This window comes from Monodelphis domestica, chromosome 2 (assembly GCF_027887165.1).
Source record: "Monodelphis domestica isolate mMonDom1 chromosome 2, mMonDom1.pri, whole genome shotgun sequence".
NCBI classification, from domain to species: domain Eukaryota; kingdom Metazoa; phylum Chordata; class Mammalia; order Didelphimorphia; family Didelphidae; genus Monodelphis; species Monodelphis domestica.
Genome location: NC_077228.1, coordinates 270,092,177 through 270,111,466, shown reverse-complemented (window position 1 = coordinate 270,111,466; position 19,290 = coordinate 270,092,177). Strand labels below are relative to the sequence as shown.

The window sequence follows — 19,290 nt, the reverse complement described above, 5'->3', positions numbered from 1 at the left end:
ATTATTTTCCCACCAAAAAAATAAGTTTGATCTTACTTTTGTCAGGCACAGGGAGTAGAGAGAAGGTAGGAAGAAGAAAAAAACACAGGCTTAAAATGGAAATAAATATTATTTATATAATAAATAAATAAATAAATAAATAAAAAGTTCTCTAGAGGGACAGCTGGGTGGCTCAGTAGATTCAGAGCCAGAGCCAGAGCCAGTGATAGGAAGTCCTAAGTTCAAATTTGACCTCAGACAGTTCCTAGCTGTGGGAACCTGAGTAAGTCACTTACCCCCCAATTACCAAGTTCAAACTGCTCTCCTGCCCTGGAATCAATACATAGTATTGATTATAAAATGGAGGTAAGAGTTAAAAAAAAATAATTCATACTAAGAAGATAAGAGTTGGTTGTTGTTTGTTTGTTTGTTTGTTTTTAAGGATGAGACAACATAGACCAGAGAAATTAGGTGATTTTTCCTAATTCATATAGCTAAGTGGAAGAGGTGGGATTTGAATTCTGATTGTCTTTTCCCTTTCCTCATATCCCCAGGCCTTAGTGCAGAGGCTGGCACATAGTAGCTGCTTCATAAATTCTTATTCTCTGCCTGTCTGCCTCTAGAATCCCTAATTTTCCATTGTACCCCACTGCTTCTCTTTCCACTCGTGCTCCCCTCTCTCTCCTCTTGGGTCCATAAGAACCTTCTCCAAATACACTCTCAGTCCCCTCTCCCCACCAGGACCCTCCAAGCCCTAAATGAAGGGATGGCTTTCCCCTTCCAGGGCCCTTATCTATTCCTTACTCCAGGGGTGAGGAAGAGATTGAGGTGCTTGTGGAGCAGGGCCTGGTTTCCAGGGTTTCCAGCACAAAATTTCTGCAGGAACTGGTGAGTATAGCGGAGGATTTCCATCATCTTTGCGTCACCCTGAAGGAGAGGGAAGAATGGGAGGATGATGGGTCCCAGGGAAGGAATCCCACTGATGGACAAAGATTGAAGCTGAGATCTGGAGCAGGGCAAGGGCCAGGGTCAGAGTTGAGATAAAATATGAAGAGCTGAGACAAAAGTCAGGGGGTCAAAGGGAGGAATTGAGTAGAATGCTGGCATCAGTTAGGATGAAGAGTTGGCTTAGACAAAAACCTAAGGAGTATATATGTGTGTGTGTGTGTGTGTGTGTGTGTGTGTGTGTGTGTGTGTGTGTGTGGAGGCAGCTAGATGGATCAGTGGATTGAGAGCCAGGCCTAGAAATGGGAGGTCCTGGGTTCAAATCTGACCTCAGACACTTCCCATCTGTGTGACCCTGGGCAAGTCACTTCACCCCCATTGCCTAGCCCTTACCACTCTTCTGCCTTGGAACCAATATGCAGTATTGATTCTAAGATGGAAGGTAAATGGTTTGAAAAAATCATATCAAATCAAATCTACAGAGTCAGATGTGGAGATAAGATCAGAATCTAGATAAAGGATTCAGAATGAGAACCAAGATTAAAAAAATGTACTTTCTTAGGGGAGATTACCCTGATACAATAGAAAAAATATCACAGCATTTCGTGGCAAGAGAATGAAATTTGAGTTCTGGTTCTGCCACTTCCTAGCTGGGTGATCATGGGAAAGTCATTCAATTTCTCTAAGTGTCAGTTTCCTCATCTATAAAACTGGGATAATAATACTTATATGGCCTACCTCAAAGAGATATTCCAAAGACCAACCAAGATTTCATGAAAGAGTTTTGTAAACTACAAAGTTTTATGTTGTTGTTCTGGTCTGTGACCCCATTTTTGAGTATTCTTTGACAGAGATCCTGGAGTGCCTAGCCATTTCCTTCGCTAACTTATTTTACAGATAAGGAAACTGAGGCAAACATAACTTGCCCAGGGTCACACTGTTAGTAAGAGTCTGAGGCTGAATTTGAACTCATGAAGATGAGTCTTCCTAACCCCAAGCCCATCACTCTATCCATTGTACCACCTAGTTGCCTATAAATGAGAGAAATTATTATTATTGGGAAGTGATGTGAAGGTGAGAAGTCAGGGATCAGAGTCATGGAGTCTGGTGAGGAGTGGAGTTGGAGTCATGGTCAACCATTAATAGAGACATGGACAACCATGTCAGGGTAAAGGATGAGGGGTTCAAGGCAAGAGTTATGGTTGAGAGTCAGGGTGATGACTGGGTGATTATTAGGCTTTGGAGACAGAAGTAAAGGAAGAAGTAAAGGTTGAAGGTTAGGTCAGATCTGGTGTAAGGAATGGGGCTTAGCAGAGCCAACCTTTTCGTATGGAATCTGTAGAAGGTCTAGCATGACTTTATGGGCATCCATATTCTTTAGCAACCTTTGCTGCTTCTTCCGCATCTGCTCCCCGACACCACACATCTTGTTCAGTCGTTCAAGGATCTGGGGGGAAGAAGGTGGAGGAATGGGGTGGGGGAAGGAAAAAGAGGGGAAAGGAACTCTGAAAACCCATCACTATTGAGTGTGCTTCACTCCTGGCCCATATCTAACATCTCTGACCATGAGACAGGGAGAGAAAACCCTTCTGGGTGTAAATCCTGGAGTCTAGAGTAGTAAGGAAAAAAAAAACTTTTTTTTAAAGAATCACAGGGTGAAAAAGAGTTTACAGAAAGACTAAATGAATCATTGAGAAAAACTAGGGACTGTCAAAATGTCTTGATTCTCCACATCAAATAAATGAATAAATAAATACATGAATAGATAAACAGGTGGATGGATGGCTAAATAAAGGAATTATCCAATTCTGAGACTGAGTCCCAATAAATTTAAGAGAATTCAATTTGAAGCTTCAATTTTTAAAAATATCCTAAAAATGAGATAATATTTTATTTATTACTTAAAATGTATCATATTTTATTGCATTTTCTCCCAGTCCACTGCCAGAAACACTATTTCAGAAGGAGGCCACGGCCACTCATGCTCACTTTCCCAGTTCCACTCCTGATTCTTTTTCCTTTTTCTTTTTTTTCCTCCCCTTTGCCAACAGTCTTGCCCCATATACCTGACCTCCCTCTCCCTCCACTTCTAGATAGCTTTTATGTGCTGATTTTTGATACTAGAATATAAGCTCTTTGAAAGTAGGAACTATCTTTTTTGGTTCTCTTTGTAGCACAGTGTCTGGCATGTAGTAAGCATTTAAGAAATGCTCTACACCTCTCTGTCTGTCTGCCTATTAAAAAAACTGGTTGGTAGGGGGCAGCTAGGTGGATCAGTAGATTGAGAGCCAGGCCTAGAGATGGGAGGTCCTGGGTTCAAATCTGACCTCAGACACTTCCCATCTGTGTGACCCTGGGCAAGTCACTTGACCCCCATTGCTTAGCCCTTACCACTCTTCTGCCTTGGAACCAATATGCAGTATTGATTCTAAGACAGAAAGTTAGGGTTTTAAATAAAAATTAAATTAAAAACCTGGTTGGCTAGAAGACAGGAGAAATGAGAGGAACTAGCCATGTACCATATTGTGCCCAGCTGGCTCGGATGGCCCTTTGCAGCCAGTATGTGAATCAGAAGTGTAGCTCCCCCTTTCTGGAATCCCTCCCTAGAACCAGGCCTCCTACTTCCCTGATCCCAGGCTCTCTACCTTCCTTTCTCACCCTCTCCAGTCACATCCACTCACCCCCTTGACGATCTGGTAGTTTTCACTGCTTTTCTCCCCGGGTGGTTGGGTGAAGCCCTCCTCATCGGTGGGGTGCTGAGAGCATGGAAAGGGCCAACATTAAGGACCAGAGTCAGGCATTAGTCCAAACTCAAGCCCACACCATCTCCCACCAAGGCCTCTCTGGGTTCTGCCCCTGCTCCTGTTCCTGCCCCCTTGCCCCGCTTTCCCATCCTCCTCACCTCTTTCTTCTCCTTCTTCTCATCTACCACCTCCTCTCCTTTGTGGCTTCCCTTCTTATCTACCCACAATTCTGACTTCTCCACCATGGTCCGAAGACGGTCCAGCTCAGACTTGATCACCTTGTAGTTTTCCACATCCTGGGCTGAGATCAGCAGCTGCACCTAAAGGAGGGGATGAGTAAGGAGCGAGCAAGAGGAAGTGCCCCCAGCTCTCCACAGTCTGGTTCCACTATTTCTCACTTCAAGCTTATCTCCTGTGAGCTCTCAAATATAGGCAGCAGATTGCAATAGACAGAGCCCTAACTTTGGAGAGCCAAGCTTAAAGGAATAGGATCTGAATTCAAATTTAACCCCCCATGGCCTAGCCCTTGCCACTCTTCTGCCTTAGAGTCAATACACAGTATTAATTCTAAGACAGAGGGTAAAAGTTTAAGAAAAAAAAAAGCATTACATAAATTTCTGTTATTAACATCATTAATTACTCCCTGTATGATGATGGGGCAAATTGCTTAAACTCTCTAGGCTTCCCTTCTCAAGTTCTGGGCTGCTGGAGAACCTACTACTACAGAAATGTCCTTCCTCTACTTAACTTCCCCCTCTTCTTCCCCCTCAATCGAGCTATGGGAAGATTCCTGCCATTACTGAGGTCACTCACCATCCGTCTTCCTTCCCCCTTCAGAAAAGTTGCCTAAATGTTCATGGAGCTCAGATAAGATGGGGGGCAACAACCCCAGCGTCCAGTCAGATAGAGGACCACATGGCCTCACTATCTGCTCTGCCTCTGGGCTCCAGGAGGCTCTCGGCATCTCCCAGGATGGTCATCAGACCTCCCCCGGACAGCTGGGTTCTGCCACCAGACCTGCCGCTGAACACTTCAGACATCTAGGCCTTTCCCTCTACCCTGCAGCTAAATTTTCCTTTATGTGTTATTTCCCCCATTAGAGTGTGAGCTCTTGGAGCACCAAGACTATTTTTAATTTTTCTAATTGTCTACCCAGGGCTTAGCACATAAGAAAGCACTTAAAAATAATCCCTGACCTTCCTACCCATACGAGGCTGCTGGGGAAAGTCAATGGGAGGAAGTGTGAGAGGCACCACTTCCCTGCCAGATAGTATTTTAATTCAAATAAAACTGGCCCTCGTGCAGTGGATGGCCTCTTCCAGAAGGATTCACAGCCTGGAGTTTGGACTACGGGAGGGGGTTGGGATTGGTAGGCAGAGCATGAAAGGACCATACCTGTTTGAAGGTGTGTATGACCTCCTGACGCTGGCTGAAGTGTTTGAAAAGTAGCTGCAGGGAGCCCGAGACCAGAGGGGCATAGTCGTGCATGGTGAGATGAATCAGGACTCTGAGGAACATGCGCCCACCTTCATCATCCACTTCCAGCATGCTGCTGGTCTTCCTGTTCAGTCACAGAAAGGGAGGGACAGAGGGAGGGAGGGAGGGAGAGAGGGAGAGAGAGAGGGAGAGAGAGAGAGAGAGAGAGAGAGAGAGAGAGAAGAGAGAGAGAGAGAGAGAGAGAGAGAGAGAGAGAGAGAGAGAGAGAGAGACAGAGAGAGAGAGAGAGAGAGACAGAGAGAGAGAGAGAAGAGAGAGAGAGAGATGAGAGGGAGGGAGGGAGGGAGGGAGGGAGGGAGGAGGGAGGGAGGGAGGGAGGGAGGGAGGGAGGAGGAAGGAAGGAAGGGAAGGAAGGAAGGAAGAAGGAAGGAAGGAAGGAAGGAAGGAAGGAAGGAAGGAAGGAAGGAAGGAAGGAAGGAAGGAAGGAGAAAGGGAGTAAACGGAAGGAAGGAAGGAGAGGAAAGGGAATGATTAAAAAGAGAGGAGGCAGCTAGGTAGTTTGGTGGATTGAGAACTAGACCTAGAGACAGAATGTCCTGATTCAAATATGCCTCAGATACTTCCTAGCTGTGTGAACTTGTGCAAATCATTTAACCCCTGGTGCCTATCCCTTACTGCTCTTTTGCCTAAGAACCAATACACAGTATTAATTCTAAGAAAAAAGGTAAGAATTTTTAACAAGAGAAAGAGAGAAGGGATGTCCTTGCTGCTTTCTAAGAAGTTGCTATTCATGAACTAGCAAAATGTCTGGATGAGGGTAAATTTGCCTCAGTAAAACCGTAAAAGAGGAAGTGCTCCTCATTTCACTCCAACATGTATCTAATGGGAAGTTAGTTCTGCCCATTTAACCAAAGACCACCCCCTCATCCCGTACTGAATGAATCAAGGATGGCACCAAATGGAAACTGAGGCAAGCAAGGTGACTTCTACACCCTTGCTGAACTTGGTGGAGGAAAGAAAACATCAGGGTAGGGATTGAAGGGGGAGCCGTGTCTGAGAATCTGGTACAAGAAGTGGGGAAAGAAGTAGGCATAAGAATTTTTATACCCTTTAGTGCCTTCTGGTTATGGAATTCTGGTCTGCCACCTGCCCTGGGAATGAGCCCCTCTTCCCACCCCACCCCCACCCCCCTGGCTATACAAGGCCTCCTATGCAGAGACCTGAGATCACTCACCCCATTCCAAACATAGCCTCTGCTTGCTCCCCAATCCGATCCAGGTTCATATTTGCAGCTGCAAGGGATGAAACACGGGTGTGGGGGAGAATATTTTTCATTTTATTTTTTAATACCAATTACATGTAATTATTAATTTCCACACAAGTTTTCCAGTTAGATGATCCAAATTGTCTTCTTCCCTCCCAATTCTCTGACAGTCAGAGGCTAAAGGATCAAGGTTGGGGATGGGGACTCAGAGCTGCTTCTTCCTAGCTGATCCCCTTTGCCCATCTGCAGGATTCTATCCCTATATATTTCTACCCTCTACCATTGCCCATTGCTCATTAGGAGTATCCAGGCTCAACCAATAAACATTTATTATGAGCCTACAATGTGCCAGGCACTGTGCTAATTGCTGGAGATACAAAAAGAGACAAAAAATAGCCCCTGCCCTCTACATGCTCACAATCTAACTGGGGAGACAATATGCTGACAAATATATACAAACAAGCTCTATAAAGGGCAAAAAGGATATCATTAACAGAGGGAAGGCAATAATTAACTAAGAGAGCCCGAGAAAGGCTCCCTGAAAAAGAAAGATGGATTTTAGTTGGGAAGGAAGCCTAAAAAGTCAGCAGGCAAAGATGAGGAGTGAGAACATTCCAGCTAGAGAAAATGCCTGAAGCTGAGTGGAGTGTCCTGCTCATGAACAGCCAGGAAGTCAGTGTCACTAGAATCCAAGAGTGTTTTGGGGAATAGGAAGATTGGAAAGGCTGGAGGGGTTGGGTCATGAAGGGCTTTGAATGTCAGAGCATTTTCTATTTAATCCTGGAATTGATACGGAGCTACTGGATTTTAATGGCGAGTTTAATGGGTAGGGAAGAGACACGGTCAGACATGCCCTTTAGAAAGGTCATTTTGATGGCTGAATGGAGGATGGATTGGAGAAGGGAGACACTTGAGGCAGACAGACCCATCAGCAGACGCCCAATATCCTTTAAAGGAAATCTCCAAATGCAACAACCAGAATAAACCAATTTCACATCATGGCAAAGTAGAATAGTGGAAAGAATATTGGGAGAGAAGTCAAGAGACCTAATGTCAAATCACTGCTCTTACAATGACTTCAGCCTAGTCATTTCCTCTCTGGGTGACTGTTTCCTTCTCTGTAAGTAGAGGTAGATGGATGAAATGGTGTTACTAAAAGTTTCCTTTCAGCTACAACACTTTTTTGGGTTCTGTGACTTGAAAAGGAAGTGACTTCATATTGTTGAGCCTCCACTTTCCCCTTGTTAAAAAGGGTTATTAAGAATAATACCTGGGAGTCCACTGGGTAGCATAGTAGACAGAGTTCCAAGCCTGTTGTCAGGGGGACATAGGATCAAATGTGGTCGTCTGACACTTCCTAACTGTGTGACCCAGGACAAGTCATTTAATTCCATTTGCCTAGCCCTTCCTTACCTTCTGTCTTAAAGTTGTTAAAAAGGCAGAAAGTAAAGGTAAAAAAAATTTTTTACATCCTTACCTTCCATTTTAGGATCAATACTGTGTATTGGTTCTAAGGCAGAAGAGTGGGTAAGGGCTAGGCAATGAGGACTTTAAGTGACTTGCCCAGGGTCACACAGCTAGGAAGTATCTGTGGTCAGATTTGAACCCAAGACCTCCCATCTTTAGGCCTGGTTCTCAATCCACTGAGCCACCCAACTGCCTCCAGGGTTTAGAATTTTTAAAAAGCCATATTAGATAATGGAAGTGGGAGTACCCAAAGATAATGGAAATATGCAGAATAAAATGTTTTTTAGATATGTCCAATGTGTGAATTTATCTTCCTTAACTATGTATCCATTACAAAGACTTGTATGTTTTCCTCTTTTTTCCCCAGTGGAAATAAACTAAAATCTTGTTAAGTGAGAAAAATAAAATTTACCAAAATAAAAAGACAGTAAAGGAAAGCTTATCAGGACAGAGGGCAAACCCTATAGGGGAAAGCAGGAGTGGACTTGCTCAAGGCAGAAGAGAGAAGCAGAAAAAAGAGAAGGCTGAGAAGAGGATCGCTGGGAGCTTATCCTGGGTCTGCCATGATTTCACCATGTGGCCTTGCACCAGCCAATCAACAGTCTATGAGCCTATCTCACATTCTAGTCAAGACAAGAAGACGGGCATCCCTAGTCTTCCCTTCCCAGCAGAAAGGAATGAAAACCTGCTCAGGAACCCTTACTTGTGGAGTCAAAAGCTGGGGCTGTTCCATCAGCCCCACTGTCTTGCATGGGGAAAACTTCTACAAACTCCTTCTTGAAGACTGAGAGCAGGTAGGAGATGCGATAATCCAGTCGAACATTGAGGATAAACTGTCAGGAAAAGAAGGAAAGTGAGGACTCTGCTCGGATCACCCCCTCCCCCAAAACAGAGGGCAAATTCTTTTCAGTAAAGCAAATGAAAATAGCAGAGAAATGTGGAAAGCCCCAAACTCTGATTGTTTTTTTAAATAACCAACTTCTATTTGTGTCTTGAGTAATTTTTTACACTTAACTAAGACTATGAATATGCCTGATATTCTGGGAATTCACAACATATCAAACCAAATGGAGTCTTACTCACTGGCTTCTGTTTAATTTCTTTCTGTACCCACTGTATGCTGGGGACTGCATGGGTACATCACCACTCTGATGGATGTCAAGCACCACAGACTGCCTCATCCTAATTCTCTGTCTCACCTGCTCTTCCATCGGGATTCCACCCCTCTAGAGGAAGTGAGATGTAGCAGAAAGAGGAACAAACTGGAAGTCAGAAGACATGAGTTCAAGCCTCAACTCTGCTGGATGATCTTGGAGAAGCTATTCACTAATTTCTCCAAATTTCAGTTTCTTCCAGTGTAGAAAGGGGATTGTTACGACTTCACCGAGGGCAGCTAAGAGGTGCAGTAGATAGTGCCAGGCCTGGATTTAGGAAGACAGCTCTTCCTAAGTTCAAATCTACTTTCAGACACTTGCTAGCTATGTGTCCCTGGGCAAATCACTTCATCCTCTTTGCCCAAGTTTCCTCATCCATAAAATGAGCTGGAGAAGATAACAGCAAACCACTCTAGCTTCTTTGCCAAGAAAACCCCAAATGGGATCATTAAGCATCAGATACAACTGAAAATGACTGAACAATAATAATACACCTCATAGAATTACGAGAAGGCAAGCATTTTGAGCTCTGAAATACAGGGCTATAATTATTACTTCCAATCCCAGTACTGTACTTGCACCACTAACTAAACTACAGGGGCATAGTCAGGCAGAATCCAACCTTGGTGATGCTTGACAGCCTGAAGCAAAGACAATGGTATCTACAATGGATAGTGCACTGGGCCTAGAGTTAGGAAACTCTAAGTTCAAATCTAGCTTTACTAGCTGTATGATCCTGAGAAAGTCATTTAACATCTGTTTTATGAGAAATAATTTGACTCATACCCCATTTGAGTAGATGCCTTTTCTTTCTTTTTTTTTAAACCCTCACCTTCTTAGAATCAATACTCTATTGATTCCAAGGAAGAAGGGCAGTATACTGGCTAGGAAACAGAGGTTAAGTGACTTGCCCAGGGTCACACTGTTAGGAAGTATTTGAGGCCAGATCTGAACCCAGGACCTCCCATCTTTAGGGCTGGCTCTCAATCCACTGAGTTACCTAACTGCCTCCCTTGTCCTTCATAAATCAATGATTTTATCCCTATACTAATGTTCAATCAATATTATTCAGGTTAATGGTATTCCACAAGGGAGTAGATTCTTTTCTCTCATTTTAAACTTTAACTTGTTGGCATGACTTGCAAGATTCTAGGCAGAAGTTTTCATCCTAGACCTAAATGTTTAGGTATTACATGATAGGAATGTCATAAGTTTCAGTGGAAAGCCCTGAGATATGTTAAGACCTCCTCTACTCTGCATCACTTCCTTCTCATGACCCATTCAAGGAAGACCTGGACAATGGGATGAACCCAAGACCTAGGAACCTCACTTGGTCATATCAGTCCAAGGTCTATTGCTAGAGTGATGCATATGGATGAGGGGAAAAGGATTGGCTGCCATGTGCCCGCCATATTGTTTTGTGGGAACATGACTTTGAGACACACTGAGATTTTGGAATCCACTGATAAAACAACATACTTTATGCTAGCACTGCCTGGACTAACCAGGCACATAAAGATTGGCTTGGGCTCTAAAGGGTATAAAAGCTGTATCCTGGAGAAAGTAGGGGTCTCAGACCATGAGGAAGGTCTAGGATCCCATTTGTTGTTGTTGAACCCTTTCATAAAGAGTTATTGGCTCAGAGCTGTCTCAGTTGTTTTACTATGGATTGGATAAATTTCTAATGTTACACTTTGTCTCAGTTTCCTCAACTGTAAAATAGAAATAATAACAGCACAGGGTTGTGATGAAATGAAAAAAAAAATAAAAAGAACTAGACCAAAATCCCAAGCCAAAGATCTGACTCTTATTTTGTGGGCACAGAATGAACAAGCCAGAGGTCTGCAGACACACTTGCTGATGCAGTCTGAGATGTCCAATTTCCAGATCCCCCAGATTTTACAGGCAAAAGCAATGATTCAATAGAGGTCATAAAGAGGACCAGGCATGCAGAACATTTGTTCTGAATATATGTTCTGAATGTACCTTATGAATGGGGGGTCCCAAACAGGGTTGATAAAATGGATTTCAAGAATAGAATCCCGGGGCGGCTAGGTGGCTTAGTGGATTGAGAGGCAGGACCAGAGAGAGAGAGAGTAGGTCCTGGGTTAAAATCTGATGCTTTCTAGCTGTGTGACCTTGGGCAAGTCACTTAACCCCCATTGCCTAGCCTTTACCACTCTTCTGACTTGGATCCCATACATAATATAGATTCTAAGATGGAAAATAAAGGGTTTTTTAAACTCTTATAAAGAAATCCTTATAAGTGATTAAAAGATACTTAATTAAATGCTTCTAACAAAGCACAAAATAATATTTGTAAAATAATAAATATAAAATATTTATAAATAATTGCTTAGTCCAGTGCCTAGAAGTGCCAGTGGTAGGGATAGTACCTAGTAGTATATTAATGCTTATTCTCTTCCTTTCCCCCTCCTGACAGTCCCACTACCTGCAGGATTTCCAGGATTTTGAGTTTGGTCTCCATCACAACAATGTCTTCATTCTCCACGAACTTTCCCCGATCCATCGACTCCTGGGACCCGGCAGTGGGGAGGCTGGGAGCATTGAAGATGGACTGCTTACGGCTCAGTACCATGGTGGACATCATCTGCCCCACCCCCTGGATGGATCGGCGAACATTTTTCCCTGGAGGAAATTGGAGCAAATGCCAGATATGTTCAGTGACATTTGAACTGGAGGGATAAGATCAATTAGGGAGAGGATGCTCTGTCACCCCAACACACACACACATACACACACCATATATTTCAGTTACCTCTTCATAAGTATAAAAAAATCCAGCCTCCCACACTTCCTAGCTATGTGACCCTGGACAAGTCACTTAGCCATCTTTTGACCTCAGTTCCCCATATGTAAAAATGAGCTGGAGAAGGCAATGGCAAGGCTCTAAAAGGTATATAAGCTGTACCCTGGAGAAAGTAGGGGTCTCAGACCATGAGAAAGGTCTAGAATCCCATTTGTTGTTGTTGAACCCTTTCATAAAGAGTTATTGGCTCAGAGCTGTCTCAGTTATTTTACTGTAGATCGGATAAATTTCTGTTACACTTTGCCACAGTACAGTCCAGGGTTGTGGTGAAATGAAAGAAATAAAAAGAACCAGGCCAAAATCCCAGAATCTTTGCCAAGAAAACCCCAAATGGCATCATGAAGATGCAAATGAAACAACTGAACAAACAGGTGGCTGATAATCAATCAATCAATTTTTATTAAGTGCCTACTATGTGCCAGGCTAAGTGATAGCACAGTCTTTTTGGTCTCTAAGGGATACCCATTCTAGAAAGAGGAGGGAAGTAAGCAAGGGGCAGATTGCTTCTTTAAGAAGACAGAATAAGGGAAAGTGTATTTATCTGGTGGCAGAGTGGACTGCAGTTTGGCACAGAATGAGAAAGATCTGTTTGAATCTAAGCCCTGGAATGCAGGCCCTAGGGAGAATCTCAAAGCCCTTGAGCTAACCTCCTTTGTGAGTCATCCTAGGATCCCATTTCTAACCAAGGGACTTGGGGGAACCTGCATTCCTAAAATCTCAGGATCTCTGAGCTGGAAATAATTTCAGGGGTCAACAGAACAGAAATTCCCTCTACAACAGGAGTTCGTAAGCTGGGGTCCATGAGCTTGTGTTGGATGATGGTGTATCAACATACCTGGTTTCCTTTCTCAACCCACGCCTCTAATCTCATGCCTTTCAAGACATCATTCTGAGAAAGGGCCCATAGACTTTCACTGGACTGCCAGTGAGGTCTATGGCACAAAGGCACAAACACCTGCTCTAGACTCCAATCTAGTCTCAGACACTTCCTAGCTGTGGGATCCTGAGCAAGTCATTTATTGCCTAGTCCTTGCCATTTCTATCAGACAACTGGTATTATGGGGGCAGCAAGGTGGCTCAGTGGATTGAAAGCTAAGTCTACGGATGAGAGGTCCTGGGCTTAAGTCAGGCCTCAGATACTTAATAGCTGTATGAATTGATATTAAGATAGATGGTAAGGGCTCAAAAAAATCTACTCTATAATATCCTTGCCAATCGACCATTCAAGCCTTGGATGAAAAACCTCTGATGACAGAGAACTCACTACCTCTACAGAATAACTCTGAAACTTAGAAAGGTTTTGCTTACATAGAGAAGAACATAAGAGGCCTCTTGGACCTCCCATTGATTGCTCATTGCCTGTCAGACAGATCCTTTTTCCAGGCGACTGCCCTTCAAAGACTTGAAGACAGCTATCATTGGCTCCCTAATCCTTTTTTTAACCCTTATTTTCTGTCTTAGATTAATACTAAATATTAGTTCCAAGGCAGAAGAGCAGTAAAGACTAGGAAATTGGGGGTGAGTGACTCATCCAAAAAGCTAGAAAGTGTCTGAGGCTATATTTGAATCCATGACCTCCCATCTCTAGACATGGCTCTCAATTAGTTGCCCCTAGTTCTACTCTTAATTAGGCTAACCAATCTCTGTTCCTTTAAGACCTGAGCTCTGCCAGACAAGGTTTTTGAGATACCCCACCTGACTGCCTTTGGCTGCCTGGCCAGGCAGGTCTCATCCCACCCAGGGTCCCAGCTCACCCCCAGGATCTTCATTGTAGGCCTGCAACAAGACTGGGGGCCCCTGCACACAGTCGATGATGCCCAGCAGTGTCCGAGTGAGACGGAGTAGCTCGCTGAAGCTGTAGAAGCCGAAGTAGATGAGGTTGTGGGCTAAGCTGACCACCTGCAGCAGATCATTGGGGTGAAAGAAAAAAAGGAAAGAGCAGAAGTCATTTAACTTAGTTTGCCTCAGTTTCTTCATCTGTCAAATGAGCTAGAGAAGGAAATGGCCAGCCACTCCAGTATCTTTGACAAGAAAATCCCAAATGGCATCACAAAGAGTCAGACATGACTGAAACAACTCAATAACAACAATAAAGGCAGAAGGTGATCCCCACCTGGTGATATACAGGCCAAGAGGGAATGGAATTAGAGACCATCGTGGGACTAAGAATAACTCCATAGTTCCTTGGGGTTTTAAGGGTTTAAAATTGTTTTCTTATAACATAAGCTCTGGGGTAGCTAGATGGCTCAATGGATAGAGAGATAGGCCTAGAGACGAGAGGTTCAAATTTAATCTCAAACACTTCTTAGCTGTGACTGTGGACAAGTCACTTAACCCTAATTGCCTAGTCCTTCTGCCTTAAAACCAATACTTAGTATATATTCTAAAACAAAAAATAAGGATTTTAGAAAATAATTACATTCAGAAAAGTTAAGAGATTTGCCCAAGGTCACAGAGCAAGCTAGAAGCCTATCTAGAATTAGAAGCAAGGGTTTTATTGGGATTTTTGTTGTTTTGTTTATATGTTTTTTCCATTGAATCACTCATTACCCCAAGAGGCATAAAGAGCAAAAAGTTTCAAGAGACAGCTAGGAGGGACAGGGCTAGAGCATTGGACTAGGAGTCAGGAGATGCAGATTTCCTGCATGGCTCTGCCCTAGTCATTTAACCTCTCAGCCTCAGTTTCCTCATCCATAAAACAATAATAAAAGTACTGATTTCATAAAAATATTGTGAGAATTAAATTTGTAAAGTAGCTTGTAAATCTGAAATTATTGTATGAATATTAGCTATTATTATTGTAGGAAAAACTTAGATAAATTTCTCAGTACAAGATTCATACTGAATTAATAAGAGAAACTAGAGCTTTGAGGAGGGCCTATCCCTAATTTATGATGCTGACTTCAGAGAGTACATTTGGACCCTTCCATACCCCATCCTGAGGGAGAGAAGCCTGAGCTGGGAGATTCTCCATGGAGTTAGCTCATGGTGGAAACCACCAATGGTATAGAGCTCTAGGAAGTCCAACTTCCAGTGGGTAGAGCACCAAGCCCAGGGTCAGAAAGACCTGAGTTCAAATCTAGCCTCAGGAACTTAAGAGTTGTGGCACAAGGCAAGTTGATTAACCTCTCTTAGCCTCGTTTTCTTGTTATTCAGTCATTTTTTCAGTAGAATCATAACCCCATTTGGGGTTCTTTTGGCAAAGATACTAGAGTGGTTTGCCATTTCCTTCTTCAGCTAGAAATTGAGGCTAGCAGGATTAAGTGATTTGCCTAGGGTAACACAGCTAGAAAGTGTCTGAGACAGAATTTCAGCTCAGGAAGACAAGCTTTCCGAATTCCAGACCTGGCAGTCCATTCACTGCACCACCTAGCCACCTCAGACTCAGTTGAACTATCTATAAACTGTGGATAATAATTTTGTTGTGAGGATGAAATGAGACAATATTTGTAAATAGCTTTGCAAACTTTAAAGCACTATGTAAATGCTAGAGATTATTACTGTTGTTATTATTAACCAAGGGGCAGTTTGGAGCAAGGTTGGAAAGAAATCAGGCAACAGTCATACAAAGCACTGCCTGGATTCTGTCTCTTATATCTTCTTGTTTGTAAAAAGATGCTCAGTTAGAAACCGTTATTGGGAGGGACAGCGAGGTGGCTCCGTGGATTGAGAGCCAGGTCTAGGAATGGGAGGTCCTGGGTTCAAATGTGGCCTCAGACACTTCCTAGCTGTGTAACTCTGGGCAGGTCACTTAACCCCCCTTGCTGTTTTGCTTTAGAACCAATACACAGTATTGATTCTAAGATGGAAGGGAAGGGTTTTTAAAAATTGTTATTGTGTTTAATTGGGGGGAAATAATATGTTAAAAATGTTTTTAAGAAACTCACATAATAATTTTGGAACAGAGGCAGGTATTGAGAAATGTTTCTTAGACCAGGAGCCAATAGAGCAGGGGAAGGTGATGAGGAGGGTATGGGAGGAGAGACATGGCTGAATTATTAAAAAAAAGTCATGTGGGACAGGCAGCTAGGTGGCACAGTGTTCACAGCACTGAGCTTGGAATCAGGAAGATTCATCTTCATAAATTCAAATCTATCCTCAGACTCTTCCTAGCTGCATGACCCTGGACAAGTCACTTCACCCTGTTTGCCTCAGTTTCCTCATCTATAAAATGAGGTGCAGAAGGAAATGGAAAACCAATATCTTTAGCATCTTTGCCAAGAAAACCCCAAATGGTGTCACAGAGAGTCAGACCCAAGTGAACACGTTCAGTGAAGGATGAAATAGAAGGAGGCTAAGGGAATCTCTAAATTAGTTGCAGTACTGGAAGTTAGGAGGGAGCTCTTCCCTCCAGGTGTCTGAGAGAAGCCCTCCAGGTTTTCAGTGCTCCCCCAGCCTAGCACCAGGACCCCCCTTTGCTACCCCGTAAGTGATTTAAACAAAGGGTGTTCATAGAATCACAAAATGAAACACAGGATCTCAGCAGGAGAGACTTCAGAGATCATGGTCCAACCCCCTTATTTTGCCGATAAGGAAACTGGTGTTCAGAGAGGGAAATGACTCACACGTTGAGTTATTTCCAGAAAAGCCAGAACTAACAACTCACATTTCCATAACACTTTCAGATTTACACAGAGATTTTCTCACACTAGTCCTTTTAGATAAGTAGTGTTCAAATGGGGGTGGGGGTGGGGGACTGTTTTTGACTGCTGTTTGTTTCTTGTACAGATTTAAGATTTAATTGACATTTCTAAATGAAGATAGCAGTCAGGTAGTACAGTGAATAGAGTGCTGGGATCTGGAGTCAAGAACACCTGAGTTCAAATCCAGCCTCAGATACTTACTAGCTGTATGACCCTAGACAAATCACTTCACCCTGTTTGCCTCCATTTCTTCATCTTTAAAATAAGCTGGAGAAGGAAATAGCAAACCACTCCAGTATTTTTGCCAAGAACACCCCAACTGGGGTCATGAAGGGTCAGACATGCCTGAACTATACCAGTGCAAATCAGCAATCATTCTGTAACTTTAGAGGAGTTTTAGAAAGTCACTCAGGGCACTGAGATGACCATCACATCATGAGTATGTGTCAGAAGTGGGATTAGAATCCAGGTCTCCCATACTCTGAGGCTGGCTATCCACTAGATTCCATCACCCATCTCCATCTCCTTACACTTGCTATCCCCTGTGCCTGGAATGCTCTCTCTCCTAAAATCCCTGACTTTCTTCGAGATTTTGCTCAAATGCCACCTTCTATAGAAAGCCTTTCCTGGTTTCCCCAAAACACTTGTGTTTTCCTTCTAAAATTATTTTCCATCCACTGTGTGTGTACCTATTAATTTACATGTTGTCTTCTATTAAAATAAAAGCTCCTTGAGAGCAAGCACTATTTGGTATTTCTTTTGTATCACTTAAGCAGAATGTCTGGTACACAGTAAGGTCTAAATAAATGTATTTAGATTGATTATGTCAAATTGTTCTTCTTACCTCCATTTAATAAATGAGGCACAAAGAGAGAAAGTGACTTATCCAAGATCACACATTAAGTGGCAAGCTTCAAATCCAGGTCTCTTTACTCTTTAAGTCCAGTGCCATGATAGGACATCATGAGGCTCTGACTGGCCTGCCATGGGGGCTGATTCTAGAATCAGAGAATCTTAGCATCTTGAGTTCCTTGTAAGAAGGGATCTCATTGGTCATCTGGTCATCCCCATCACGGAAAGGAGTCCTTGCCTTAATGTCCCTGACAAGAGGTCACCCAGCTGATGGTCTAGAAATCAATACCCCATAGCATCTAGCAAGAACTTCAGAAACATTTGTTGACTGACTTATCATCCCACTCTTTGCATCTTCCCTTCATGTGGCTCTGAGCCCCATTTCCTTTAATAATAATAATAATAATAGTTAACATTTATTCACATAGTGTCTACTATGAGTAAGGCACTCTGCTAATCACTTTTACAATTATCTCATTTAATTCTCTCAACAACCTTGGGAGGGAAGGGCTATTTTTATCCCCATTTTCTAAATGAGGAGACTGAGGCAAGCAGAGGTTAAGTGACTTGCCCAGGATCATGCAGTTAGTAAGTGTCTGAGGCCAAATTTGAACTCGGTCTTCCTGACTCCAGTCCTGGCACTCCATCGACTGTGCCACCCAGCTGCCCAGTCACAAAGGTCCTACCTCAAAGGTGAGCTTGTTCTTCTCTTCATTGGCAAAGGGCACAGCCTCACTGACTACATTGTTGAGATAGTCCTCTACGAACTCCATGGTGTTGGCAAATTTATTCTTCTTATCATCCCGGGAATCATTGAGGTTGGAGTCATAGCTAGAAAAAACAAGGTGGGAAAGTAGAGTCAGCTGGGAAGAATAGAAGGAAGGGAATCAAGTCCCTTCTTACTCCTTTGTTTTTTCCCCACCCCCACTTGGAAGGGCATCCATTCTTCAACCTCTGGCCCTGGCTCCTTGTCTCAACCCCCCTTCCCTATGCCCCTTTGGCTCCCATGGACCCAGATCTCACTCCTTGATGGTGATGGCCGTGGGGATCTCTGTCCAGAGGCGGGCGAACTTGACTGGGGTGACGAGTTCCTGAGGGTCTCGGTCCACATGCACATGCAGCATGAGATGACAAAAAGAAGCCCGCAGATCAAAGGGCAGCATCTCATCGGCCATGCACAGGAAGATCAGATCCACCCCCAGCTGTTGGGAGATCTCATGGATGGCCAGATACTGACGGTCCAGACACATGCGGGCAAACAGCTTTAGCTGGTATCTGTGGTAGGGGATGAAGGGGGAAGGATGGCAGGGGATGAAAGGAAAGTGAAGAACCACACAACCTCAAAGCCAATGGACGAGCCTTAGAGTTCATTAACTTCAACCTCATTTTATAGTTGGGGAAACTGAGGTAGAGTAATTAAGTATAAGTATCTGAGGCCATATTTGAACCCAGATCCTTTACCATACCTAATACAAAATGTTGCTTTTAATTTCAGCATGTGCATTGATTTTTTTTCTTTCCAGTAAACAAATGAAGGATGAATCTAAATGTCATGGGCTCTGTTAAACCTTCTAATAAAAGTCAATGGGGGGAAAAACCTCAGAGCTGGAATGGCCCTTGGAAGTCCTCTGGTTTGTACTTAAGCAGGGATCTTCTCTATTAGTCAGTAACAAACACATTTTAAAAAATCCTTGCCTTCGGTCTTAGAACAGATACTAAATATTGGCTCCAAGGCAGAAGAAGAGCAGTAAGGACTAGCCAATGGGGGTTAAGTAGCTTGTCCAGGGTCATACTGCAAGGAAGTGTCTGAGGGAAAATTTGAATCCAGGACCTCCCGTCTCCAGGACTGGCTCTGCAACCCAGCTGCAAAGTAACAAACACTTATTAAGCACCTACTACTGTATGTCAGACATTGTGCTGGTGATAGAAACAGTCCTTGCCCTCAAGGGCATTTTATCCAGGAAAGCAACATGTC

The 19,290-nt window shown here is 43.4% G+C and overlaps 1 protein-coding gene across 1 annotated transcript in view; it reads right to left on the bottom strand.

Annotated features, from left to right (window-relative positions):
• ITPR3 (inositol 1,4,5-trisphosphate receptor type 3) overlaps positions 1 to 19,290 on the bottom strand; it is a 146,958-nt gene that overhangs the window by 41,872 nt on the left and 85,796 nt on the right. The window contains exons 19-29 of the mRNA XM_056818048.1: positions 18,339 to 18,590; positions 18,002 to 18,146; positions 13,575 to 13,719; positions 11,443 to 11,639; positions 8,540 to 8,669; positions 6,340 to 6,397; positions 5,064 to 5,229; positions 3,827 to 3,988; positions 3,606 to 3,680; positions 2,246 to 2,371; positions 784 to 906 (exon numbers count right to left, since the gene is read on the bottom strand). Of these exons, the coding sequence (XP_056674026.1) occupies positions 784 to 906; positions 2,246 to 2,371; positions 3,606 to 3,680; positions 3,827 to 3,988; positions 5,064 to 5,229; positions 6,340 to 6,397; positions 8,540 to 8,669; positions 11,443 to 11,639; positions 13,575 to 13,719; positions 18,002 to 18,146; positions 18,339 to 18,590 (1,579 nt within the window). The remainder of the gene's footprint in view (positions 1 to 783; positions 907 to 2,245; positions 2,372 to 3,605; positions 3,681 to 3,826; positions 3,989 to 5,063; positions 5,230 to 6,339; positions 6,398 to 8,539; positions 8,670 to 11,442; positions 11,640 to 13,574; positions 13,720 to 18,001; positions 18,147 to 18,338; positions 18,591 to 19,290) is intronic.